This window comes from Hibiscus syriacus, unplaced genomic scaffold (assembly GCF_006381635.1).
Source record: "Hibiscus syriacus cultivar Baekdansim isolate YM2019G1 unplaced genomic scaffold, ASM638163v2 tig00111191_pilon, whole genome shotgun sequence".
Lineage (NCBI taxonomy): Eukaryota > Viridiplantae > Streptophyta > Magnoliopsida > Malvales > Malvaceae > Hibiscus > Hibiscus syriacus.
In genome coordinates this window covers 2,476,288-2,489,660 of record NW_024063010.1, presented here as the reverse complement: position 1 = coordinate 2,489,660, position 13,373 = coordinate 2,476,288, and the positions used below count along the sequence as shown (strand labels likewise).

Here is a 13,373-nt window from a genome sequence, read left to right as displayed (position 1 = left end):
AATTTATATTTACCAAATTCCATTTCAATATCTTCCATTAAAATGTTCCTTGGTCAAATATGAATCAATTTAGCTTTGACTTTCTACTTTGGTCATTCAATTTTCAAAAATTGCACTTTAGTCACTAAATTTTCACTGTTAGGCTAAAATCTGACAAATTAACTCCAATTCCACTGATCCATGTTAAATTTAACTGATCTAAAATATGAAAATGATATTTCCAACCTTTATCTAATGTCCTTCAAATTTTTGTAAAATTCTGATTCGATTATCCGATTTATATACTGAACTTTATCGCTTTATAACTTTTAATACAAATTCCGTATCGAAAATATGATTAACACGAAAATTCTTGTTTTAGGCCAAACTGTTCCTTTACGGGCTAAAATATATAACTTTTCAAAATTATATTTTAGTCCTAAACCTTTTAAAGCTTATATTTTAGCACCAAACTTTCAAAACTTACATTTTAGTCATTAACCAAAATTTGGGGTATTACAAGTGGCATCCGTGTAACGTACAGATCGTTGTAAGCGTCGGAATTGCATAAAACTTAAATGAAAACCTAAAAATCAGACGACCTTTCTTGATTTTTTACTACGATCGACGCAGTTTTACGGTGGATGGGAGATTGAGTTTTGGTCACGACGACGAGATGGTTATGATGGTGTCAACTGTTATGGGGACAGACCTACGGTGGCCTATCGGCGATAAAAATGTAAAATTTGGAGTTTTTAATTACTATAATTAATTTTCTAAAATTAAATATTTTATAAAAAAATTTATGTGTGATACGTGTTAGATAATATTTAAATTTAACAGTCGTTACAGTCCAGACACCTAAAAGTGTAACATTAAAAATTTTAGACACCTATTTTTAATAAAAAAAATCTTTAGGCACCAAATCGTATTTTAAAGTATAATATAAGCACTTATGACTTTTAATTTTCTAACTTAAATTCTTTTTTATTATTAGCAGAAAACAGTTCTTTATTTTATTCCTCTATATACTTTTTCCGATCCAACCATTTGAATAAAATATTAAGCTTCTTGTAGGTTTTTGAACTTTGACAACGTTAAACGCATCTTTTGAGCATCTCATTGAATTATTTCATTTCCGTCCATTTTGCTCTTCTTCTTCCTCCTCCCGTTGTTCATCTGTATTTTTTTTTCTTTTTTCCCGCCTTGTTGAAAAAGTGTACCTTTATTTTTCACCCGTTTCAATTTTCAAAAGAAGATCAGAGGGTCCCCCGTTAAAGACCTCGGTCCTGTTAAAATCATTTTGCTTCTTCTATTTTCATCTAAGCCCTCATCATTGTCACCATCTTCATAGATCTTTCTTGCCGCCTCCCCCATTTTTCCTTTTGTTGATTCCTTCCTTGTTGCCTGTTAAAGTTGATTGAAGAAACTCTCTTACAACTCCCAAGTTTGAGACTACATTTGCAGATGGAAGCAGTGATACCATCGACTGTTACTCCAGCGAAGAGCAAATGGTCTCTAACTTTATCGAAAGTCCTTCACCGGCACGCGATGGCGTCGGAGGTTGTTCCGGACGACGGCATTCACAAGGTTAAGCTGCATGAGGAGACCGAAGAATGGAATGATTGTAAGACGACCAAGAGATTATCCCAGAAATTTGACAGATTACACGATGAAGAGCATGAAACAAAGGTGGCACTGGAAGCGATTGTTGCTAAAATCTTTGCTATTGTTTCGGGTATTAAAGCAGGATATGCTCAGTTGCAGCACGCTCAGTCTCCTTACGATGCCGAAGGGATCCAAGGAGCCGATCAAATCATCGTCTCCGACTTGAAAAAACTGTCGGAACTGAAGCGGTGTTTCTTGAAGAAACAGTACGATTTTCCCCCAGAGCAAGCATTGGCTTTAGCCGAAATCCAGGAACTGAAAGGCCTTTCTACGACGTTTAAAATCACGGCAAAGAAACTGGAATCTCAGACAAGACTCAAAGAGTCCGAGATAATTTTTCTCCGGGAAAAACTGGATGAATCCAACAAGCAAAACAGGTTACTGGAGAAGAGCTTAAACCAAAGCGGCCAGTTAGTCGTGCTCGACAACCTTCATCTTTCCGGCTTAAATCCCACCCATTTCATCACCGTCCTTAAACAAACTGTTAAGTCGGTTCAAAGTTTTGTCAGGCTGATGATCGATGAAATGAAGTTGGCTGATTGGGATATCAATGCGGCAGCAAGTTCGATTGAAAGAGGCGTGGTGTATTGGAAGGAAGACGATAAATGTTTCGCATTTGAATCCTTCATTTGCAGGGAAATGTTCAAGGCTTTCCATCTACCTTATTTTTCCATTTTTGGAAGCTCAGTACCAGAAACGAAGAAACATCCCCGAGTCTTCTTCGATCGGTTTACAGAACTGAAATCCATCAAAGTTGCTGAATATCTAGCCATGAAACCGAGATCAACGTTTGCCAAATTCTGCAGGAACAAGTACCTGCAAGTCGTTCATCCGAAGATGGAATCGTCGTTCTTTGGCAATTTAAGCAACAGAGAAGTGTTGAGTTCCTATCGATTCCCACACACAACATTCTTCACATCGTTTGCCGAAATGGCGAAAAGGGTCTGGATTCTGCATTGCTTAGCATTCTCTTTCGTCCCCGAGGCATCAATCTTTCAGATAAGTAAAGGGTGTAGGTTCTCAGAGGTGTACATGGAAAGTGTAGGTGAGGAAGCATTCCTTTCATCCGAAACCACGCCGGGATCGGAACCCCGAGTCGCATTCACCATCGTCCCAGGATTTCGGATCCGAGCAACTGTAATTCAATGCCAGGTCTATCTATCACAATTCAAGACGAGGTAGTCCTTGATTCATGTTTTAGTAAGCTAGGTCAGAGGACATGGATTTGGGGATGGTTATTGTGGGGGATTTATTCCTTATGGCCTTAATGATAAATGAGAGGATAATTGGTTTGTAAGACACATTCCCCCCATTTTGTTAATCTCTTGGGACAGTCATGTTTGCCATTATTGCCTTACTCTGATGCTTTTTGTATGTACATAATTATATAGTTTTTGGAACATTTTTATGTGTATGTAAAGCTATGTGGTGCCATGCCATGTATTGCCAGAAGGGCTTGTCTCGTCTTTTTGTCTCCATATTTATCTTGTAGCTCTGATTTTTTTTTCCTGTTTAAGATCTGGGTTCCATGACTTAGTCTGTGTATATATATATATATATGTAAAGAATCTAGATAAACTATTAACGATTAATTATAAAATAAGTGTCTAAAGTATACTCAAATAAGTGTTCAAACTTTTTTTAATCATTCAAGTGTCTAAATGTCATCAACATTACCACTTTAGGTGTCTGAAGTGTAACTGTCGTTAAATTTTGCTGTTAAATGACACATATCATGTTTTGGTAATTTTAAAATTTTTATTTAAAATAAAGAAATTAAAATTATATTAAAAACACAAAAAATTTGAAATACTTTAAAAACCCCAAAAATTTGAAAATCCTCATTTTAACCCCTAAACCACATCGACCGTCATCCTTTGTAGTTGATGAAACTCCACCCGACCTCACCTTCACTCAACAATTGATAACCCTACGAAATCGCGACCAATCGACGATTGTACCATGTGAACTTATGTGGCAAATCGTGACCCCACACAATCCCGATAGTCAATCGACAGCAAGTATACCAGTGTATGACTAGGAAGATGCAAGGAGTACGTAAACAGCGGTGGCCGAGACCAACAAGGATTATGTCGTGGGTGAGGGCTAGGGATTTAGGATTTTTAGAGATTTAGGGTTTTTTTTATAATTTAAGAGAAATCAATATTTTTTATATGAATATAATTATATTTTTACTTTTTTAAGAAATAAATTTTTTAAAATTACCAAACGTGAAACATGTCACTTAAAAGAGAAATTTAATGGCAGTTACGGCCTAGACACTTAAAGTGATAACATTTGTAACATGAAACACCTAGATGATTCAAAAAAAAATTTGGACGCCTATTTGAGAAAAACGATATAATTTGAACACTTATTTTATTATAATTAAACCAACTTTTAACCCAAACTTGAACCTTGCAAGTCTTGGGGAGTTCAAAGATGATAATATTAATTATCATACGTATTATACAAGTAATACAACAAAAATGCAATACAAAATCTAACGAATAATAATAATACTAATAAATATGATACATATATCTATGTGGTTTGATTGGTATGTATCACCTGACCGTGGGGGAGCTTTGGCTTTAGATAAAAGAAAACAAAAATCCACTCCAATTCGTAGTTTATGTGGAAAAGGACTTCGAAATTGGATAGTTACGGCATCAATATCGGGGAAACATTGAATTGGGGGGACACATCAATGTTATCTTCCCCGACAGAAATTAAATTTGACGGTCCAAGTGATTTGGAGGATTGGGATTCTGTTAAAAGATTGTGTGATTTTGGACAATAATAAGCCTATACAGAACTTTGGGTCCATGAAAGAAGACCTACAAGAGTTGTTGCCCGATTTTTGTCCTCTTGTCATAATTAGGGTTTCAACTGCCATGAAATGGAAAGCATTTGGCTTAAGACAAACTGTAAATGATATATCGCTTTAAGTTAAGGAGTTAAGTCTGATATGAACTTTTGAATTATCAGATGCAGGCTATGTCCTACAAAGTATGCCATTGCTTTAAAAACAAGGAACATGAAGCACGGCTTGATTTGATTTGAAGTATGGAACGTTGATTAAGGTGAATCAAATTTGATTTAATTTGAAAAATTAAAGTTTTTAAGTTATGCGAATTTTAATTTGATTGTCAATTTTTTTAATTTTACCAATTAGTTTATATAATTTCTCAAAAGTTATTGATCTCTCAACACCAAGCTCAGTACAACAAATTTATCAATTTATGAAAAAATTTCTACATGACATTGTATATAACGTCACAAAATATACTATAAACGTGACGTTTTTTTATGTTCGTCACATTTAGTGATTGATTGTATATATTTTATGACAATTTTAAAAATTGTCATTGATTTTTGTCACTATACGCTTGGAGGCAAAATTTACCTCCAAACAAAATGGTGGGAAATCTTTCAATGACGTTTAGATCAAATGGCAACGCCTTAAAATCGTCTCTAATAAAATGGAAGTGTCAGTGACGATTTATTATTATGACGAAATTATTTGAATTACTGACATTCTAGATTTGTCACTAATAAGTTTTATTTGTAACAATTTGATTCGTCATATTATGTAAGATATAAAAGATGACATTTTATTCGTGCAAAAAATAAGTTTAACATGATGAAGGCAATTATCTGTCACAATCTCTTATTTTTATATGTCAATTTTGAAAATTTTGGAAAAAAAACTTTTTGTGACATCTTAGATCGTCACTAATTCAAAATCTTATTAGTGATATTTTTTAAATAATTTTTTGAATTTTTCAAACTTTTATATGAAGACCTTTTTTGTTTAATACATATAAGATACTTAAACAAGTTGAGTACTAATAAGTCGAGCCCAAAATCAAGATTAAAAGGGGTTTAAATTTAATGTTCAATATATTAATTATGAAATTCTGATTAAATTGAAATATATATAAAGTTTCAATGGTCAATTCGTAATTTTTAGAAATTCCAAGTAATTAATGTGAATTATAGACTGCTAGGGGTGTACATTGTTAGATTTTAACTGAATTAATCGATCAAATTGAAATTGAATTTGGTTAGTTGGTCGAGTAATTAAATGTTAGATCGGTTAATGATTACGATTTTTTTCAAATTTGATTAATGATTAATTGGATTTGAAACTGATTAATTAACCAATATATATATATATACACACACTAAGCACAAACCTAATAAGAATCAAAATCCAATTATTTTTTAACAACAATATCCACATTAAACTTTCAAGATCCCATCAAACTATAATCCATATGGTAAAAAATTATTTAAATTCAAATTAATCTATCTAAAAATTATAATAAATTTATTTTAATCCAAAAATTGATCAAATTAATCGAACTTTGTTTAGCTCAGTTAATAATTTTAAAAAAATCAATTCGATTAATTGTTAAAGAAAAAGAAGTTTGATAAATTTAATTTAGTCATAAATTTAATTTTGACTAATTTGATCCGATCAATGACTAAATTAGTTGATTGAACAATGCCATAAATTATTCAATGACCGAACCTTTAATTTTTTATCTTTTGATATATATTTTTTTAAAAATAAGTTTAATATGATTAGGATCCACTTACACCTAATGTAAAACTAAAAGTTTTATATATCAAAAAAATGATCTTTAATTGCCATGTGAATTAAGAGAATAATATATATATATATATAAGTGGCGTTTAACCTGGTGAATTAAAAGAATTATTTTTAAAAGAGTTTTCTAATATATTTATTTGCATATGTAATTTATTGCTAATAAAAATAAACTTTAAGGGTATTTGGAGATAAAGCCTAAAGCTTGCAGCCGATTACCATCTCTCAAATAAAATAAAATAAAAGTATTATTCTTTAGTTGTAGCGTGAGTTTGCAAAATGTAAAAACAATCATTAGGTTCTACAAGTTAGCGCCTTTGTCTGGGTTATTTGCTATAATTGCGCCGCCGTTGATATTTATAACATTTTAGCTCGTGATTTCTTTAGTCATATATTAGGTTACGACATTTTAAAATTACCCATTAAAGTAAGTAAACTTAATACTATTAAAATTAAGGGTAAACTATTAAAATGACCACTCAACTATGGGGTAGGTATCGATATGACCACCGTACTTTTAATTTTGGTGATTGGTCATATAACTATTTAAGTGATTCAATGTAACTTATACAATTGTTATTGACTAATGGCGAGTTAGAGATCCACATCAGATGTATTGTCTATTTTGTAATGACAAGTGGTTATATTGAAACCACTTAAATAGTTAAGTGATCATATTGTCAAAATTGAAAGTATGATGACCATATCGACATTAACCCTATAATTAAGTGTCATTAGAGTAGTTTACCCTAAAATTAATGCTGCAGAATCTAATAACAACCGAGGATCAAGAAAAAATTGATGGTCCAAGTGATTTGGAGGGTTTCTGTTAAAAGATTGTATGATTTTGGACAATGATCAGCCAATATGATGTTTCAAAATCAAAGGATCCATGCAAGAAGACCTACACGAGTTGTTGCCTGATTACTGTCCTTTTGTCATAATTAGGGTTTTAAATGCCCTGAAATGGAAAGCATTTGGCTTAAGAGAAACTGTAAATGATATCTGGTTTGAATTTAACTCTGATAGGAACTTATGAATTATCTGATGCAGGATATGTCCTACACGTTTATGTATGCCATTGTTTTAAAAACAACATGAATCACGATTTGATTTGAATGATTACTTATTTTATATTCTAACGCTCCGATTTCACATCGGTATTTTGAATCTCTCGAGATTTAAATTTGTATTTGTAATAAAACTGATAATAGAGTAATTACTCATCGGGGTATTGCTACGTCATGAGTCACCTCTAGAAATATGGAGGGTTGATTAAGGAGAATCAAAATTTGATTTAATTTAAAATTTTACTATTTTTAAGTTATGAGAATTTTAATTTGATTGTCAATTTTTTAATTTTATCAATTGGTTTAGAGAATTCTTCAAAAGTTTTTGAACCATCATATAACATCTTAATCCGGTTCGACTTCAAGATCAAAGAATTAAAGCATCATATGTGATCGCTGAAGTGGCTAACTCAACATTTTTTCTTTTTAAACAAATTTTCATTCAGCAACAAAATTCCATTAGTTCAAACATAAATGAAATCATAGGTATCCAAGTTTTACAAAACGTGGAGCTCCCAAATGCATCCCAATGTAACATCACAATATTTGAATAAAAAATAGAGTTAATGCATGCCTCAAGATATACTTTGCTGCTCTGAAAGATCTGGAATACAAGTTGTGCGATAAGCTTCGTGAGATCCTCATAAGAAACTGAGCACTGAAAAAAATCTAGAACTCTGAGCTCAAAAGCTCATTACTACACTAATAATTGTACTAAACTACATGCATTCTTTATATGACCATGCTAGCAAATAAAGACACAAGCATACAAGTATGCTAAACACACATGCTGAGGTAGGCATCATGCTGTGGTCAGAGGGTTCGCTGCATCAGAGACACACTCTTATCTATCCTACCTAAGGTGAGATCCGAAATTTTTGAATCAGAAATGTACACCCGACCAACCTACTCCTCGTGAGTACTTGGAGCATCTGCGCCAGATCAACAACTGAAGTGCCTTGGCACTAGCTGATATATATCTGAATATTCTAATAACACGATACAATCGTCATACTACTAAAGTAACTCGGGTGTCCTTGTTTTTTTTCTAAGCATCACACAATGGCTACTTTTATGACATTCTTATTTCATATCATTCTTAGCTCTTGTTGTATCTTGAAGTTTTATTAAGAAGTTCTGGTGATTATTGACCCCTTCTCAAACCATTGGATTAAAGTTGGATTTCTTGTCCAATTTAGGACGATGATATCGATACTAAGCCCTTTAGTATCAATACTGACACTTCAGTATCGATACGTACCTTTGGTATCGATACAAAAATTGCTTACTGGAATCTGAGAAATCCTAGTAGTATCGATACTTCTATTGGGAGTATTGGTACGACTATACTAGAGTATTGATACATTCCTAGGTATCGATACCAAAACTTGGTTCGATGTTTGGGAAAATAATTCAGCGTCGATACCCTTACTTAGGGTAATTGTACTTATGCTTAAGTATTGATACCATATTTGGCTATTGGAATTTGTAATTTAATTATGGTACTGATGCCCCTCCATTGGGTATCGATACTCGATGAACAATATTGATATTCTATGAACAATATCGATATTACTGAGTCAAAAACCCTTTTGTTTTTGGCTATTTGAAGAATAATATCATTACCGATACTCGAGCCCAAAAATACTCTGTTTTTGCTTGATAATGACACCCAACTTAACCCATTTGTCTCTCTTAGAACTCAATCTACCATGAATGCACTCCCTTATTTTATGAACTTACACAAGCTAATCTAGCACACATAATGACATATAAGTGGTATAGATAAGTAAGAAATGTGTTACCTTGAATCCTATGCCGCTGAAATGACTCAAGTCTTAACCAAGGACTAGATTTTCCTTGTCCTTGCCTTTAGAGCTCTCCCCAACTTCTTTCACTAATCATAGACAATGAGAATGAGTTACTAACTCATTTAGGAACTCATAACTAAGTTAAGAACATTTCCTAAAGCTTAATTCTACAAAAAAATGGAAACACATGAGGCTCTAAACCTTATTAAACCCCTACTTGTGGCTATTATGGCCAAATTCTGATTTATAGATTTATATAGAAACTCTAGGGATGTTGATTTCATTTCTTGCCTTAGCAAATCCGCACTAGAGATGTAGGCTTACAAAAATAGTTTCCACATTTGCTCAAGCTTCTAAGGGGAGGAGATAGAGTTTGAAGGAAGAATATTAAAAAAACGGTAGAAGAAAAAAAAGATACTCACTCGTGACCTCGTGGAAATTTAATTTAATGGAGTTCAGTCTTTCAAACTCCAAATTGTAAAATTACTCCACTGGCTATTCAAGCTTTCATAACAATCCAGTCTGAACCGAAGATCCATGGATTACGATGCCACATAGAACCACAAAAATGGTCATCCCAAAAATTTTCTTTTCAAAACAGTTTATAACCATAGAAACATCCACCATACCATATGCGGGAATAAAAATAAAGTTTACGAAAGACGGGAGTATCCTAAATACGTACAATACAATCCATGAGTTTGGAAATAAAAAATAGAGTTATGACTCGAATACACAAGGTCCATATAGAATACATGCCCTCTACAAATACTCAAGACATACTTTGATAGTCGTCTGGTCTGAAATGGTCGAATGCGATAGGCTCCCTCAACGATCCTCTAATAACCTGCGCACGAAAACACATTCCATACGCTAAGCTCACAAGATCAGTGCCGCGAAAATAACTATGCAATACTACATTCAATCATTTCATGAACATGTTGGAACGTAAAGTCATGAACATGCAAAGTACATATCAAACATAAGATAGACTAAGTGGAGTGGTCGGAGGAATTTATGTACATCTCAGACAACATACATTATCCCATCTAAAACGAGATAGCGTCGGGGTAAGAACAAAAATTTATGTGCGTCGGAACTAAATCCCTCAGTCTACCTTAGATTCTTGACAAGTCTGGGCGAGGTACGAAATTTACGTGCATCGGAAGCTCACATCCCGTACTTAGTCAAACATAGGGTACGATTCCAAAATTTACGTACATTGGAATTCATATCGATACGACCCGAAATTTATGTACATCAGATACGTACCAAACATACAATATCCAGATATTTACAAACAAAGGGCGATCGTCGTAATGTTAGAGTAACTCAGGTGTATTCGCTATTTCCCAAGCATCATACAAAGGCATATATTATGTCATCCTATCTTGTTTGGTTTATAGGTGAGAAATGAGTTAACTTGTTTGTTTTCACTTGTATTTGATATTTATAGTTTATAAGAACTTAAAACACCTTAGCTCGAACAACCAAACCAATTTACAAAAATTGCCCAAAAATCATTGTAAGTATTGATGCTGGGCCAGCAGTATCGATACTCACCCCTTGGGTATTGATACTCAGGTGAGTGTCGGTACCAAAATCAGATTCGATATTTTGAAAAATGCTTGGGTATCGATACTCCTATGCTCTACCTTGGGTATCGATACTCCCATGAATATCGATACCAAAATCAGCTTTGATGTTTCCAAAAATATCTCAGTATCGATACCAACCCTATGAGTATCGATACCATTCTCCGAGTATCGATACCATTCTCCGAGTATCGATACCATACTCCGAGTATCGATACTTCTTGAAGGGGTGTCGATATTGCCCTTGTAATTTTCTTATTTTTGCTTTCCACGAAGAACAAAATCAGTATTGTTCTTCTAGTACCAATATTGACATACATGGGTGCTCTGTTTTGAGCACAAAATCAAGCCCAAAACTCACCCATTTACTCCCCTAAGACTAGTAAAGCTTATTAATGTCTTATTTGAGGTCTTAGAGGTAAAAAAGAATCATTTTTCATGCATATAACACACAAATATGAATTATGCCATGAATTTACTCTAGCATGCTTCATGAGCTTAACATACCAAATATACACATAAATGACCTACATGCAATATGGTTAAGTTAGAATCGTGTTACCTTGTAGCTAGGTGACTGAAAAATATCCTCAAATCACCCAAGGACTAACTTCTCTTGCCTCAAGCTTTTGAGCTCTCCACTTGCTCTTGCACTAATCAAAACCATAGAGAACGAGTTATTAACTCATTTTAACTTAGGAAGGTGTTAAAACGATCCTACAACTTAGAACTCTCTCAAGAACAGATTAAACTTCAAGATTCCATAAACCCCTGTAAAACCCATTTTTGGTTAACTTACTCAAACCTTACAAAAGATGGCTTAAATAGAAGCTTGGGAGATAAGGGTTATAGTTCTTACCTTGGAATTCTCTAAGAAGGCTTGAGTTTCTTATTGATTCAAGCTTTAGCTTGACTTGGAAAGGAAAATAGAATGAAGAAGAAGAAGAGGGGAAGAAGACAAAACATGGGATGAAAAAGAGGTGGGGGTTTCAGACATGATATAATCCCATTAATTGGGAGATCAACCTTTCATTTGAAAAATAGGTTAATTACTTACTTAGTCCCTTCAAATTTGAGTCCAGATTAAAAACACCTTTTTTTATTACTTGTTGGGCTCAACCCAAGCCCAAATCAAATGCCACTTGGGTCAAAATCTTCTTGGGCAAAGAGGATTTATTCTAAGGTCCAAATCAAATATACCTGAAACTCCTAACTCATAATTTAGGGCGTTACAGCTTTGGCGTCAACTAAAAAATGCCAATTTTTATCTTTAATTGGGCTCAAACTGATGAGTGCTTAATTTATTCATTATTTTATTGATAATTACTCCTTTATTTGTTGATTTATGTTGCTAAGTTAGGTGATCTTATTTTCTGTGCAGGGCATTAAGTTCCAAAAACTATGCTAAAAAGGACAATTTCTGCAGGTTTTTATTTTTCTGGAATCATGGCTGGGCCAATAGGCACTACTTGGGGCATGACTACACTGATGTGTCGACAAGTCAGCATCTTCTAGAAGGTCCAGTCAAAAATTTCGTGAATACAAAACTCTCAGTCGCAAATCCAGATGTGAATTTAGGATTTTTTTTATTTTTGGGATTTATTTCAAATAGTTATGAGAATTATCTTTTGTGATTTTTAGGAATTATCTTTACAATTTATTTGGAGTTATCTTTTAGGATTTTTAGGGTTTTTTAGGACTATAAATACCCCTTTGGGATAAGCCTCAAATCATCATTCACATATCAAATTCTCTTGTTTTTCTTTGCTCTTGTTTTATAAAAGTTTTTACTTTTACTTTTTTTAGTTTTACTTTCAAGTTTTTATTTTATTTTTCTTTTAAATTGCTAAGTATGATTTCTATCATACTTAGCTAAGTTTTTCTTAGCCAAAGGCTGAAGCGATAATTCAATTTCGATCGTGAGAATTGAAAAGCACTTAATACCCATCGGGTTACATTCTCATTTTTTTGGGATCAAGGTTGGTAATAAACCATCCTTTTAGAATCAAAACGCTTTCAAATCAAAAAGATATCGTTGGCTTGTTAGTTGTTTCGATTAACAATTGGGATGACGGATCAACTTTTAGAACATTCGACTTTCTGGGAACACACTGCTATTGGGAACTGAGATCAAATTTGATTATCAACGAGACAATATCCGAGTTGGGTTTTTCCAAAGCTTTAAAATTGAGTGGCATTAATAACGATTGTTGCGATTAGTCCACATAAGGACTTACAATAAAAGATTTTTTTGGATTGTCAATTCAATTGAGAGAAAAATAGGTTATAGGGTTCAACCCTATAGATTGTAACCGACATGAATCCGAAGTGAAAAATCTATTTCGATGATCGATGGAATTTGAGGCAAAGCGAAAGACGAAGGCCTATTTTTAAAATTGAAATTTTAATTCAACTTTACTTCATTTTCAATTTTATTTTCTTTATTTTCAATCAAGCTAAACCCCTTTTATTTTCTTTATAGATCACACCTAGCATAGAAGCAATAAGCAATTCATCGGCAATTACGATATTCCTTGCAGATCGACCCTTACTCTTCCTATACTATTTATTCTTATTTAATTTTTATTGAGATTTAGGATAATTTATTTGACATGAAAACGACGCTTTTCAG

The 13,373-nt window shown here is 33.3% G+C and overlaps 1 protein-coding gene across 1 annotated transcript; it reads left to right on the top strand.

The window, feature by feature from the left end:
• Positions 1–1,269: 1,269 nt before the first annotated feature.
• Positions 1,270–3,030, top strand: LOC120155456 (protein GRAVITROPIC IN THE LIGHT 1-like). The gene has a single exon (XM_039167004.1). The coding sequence runs from the start codon at positions 1,447–1,449 to the stop codon at positions 2,827–2,829; it is 1,383 nt and encodes a 460-aa protein (XP_039022935.1). The 5' UTR covers positions 1,270–1,446; the 3' UTR covers positions 2,830–3,030.
• Positions 3,031–13,373: the final 10,343 nt, after the last annotated feature.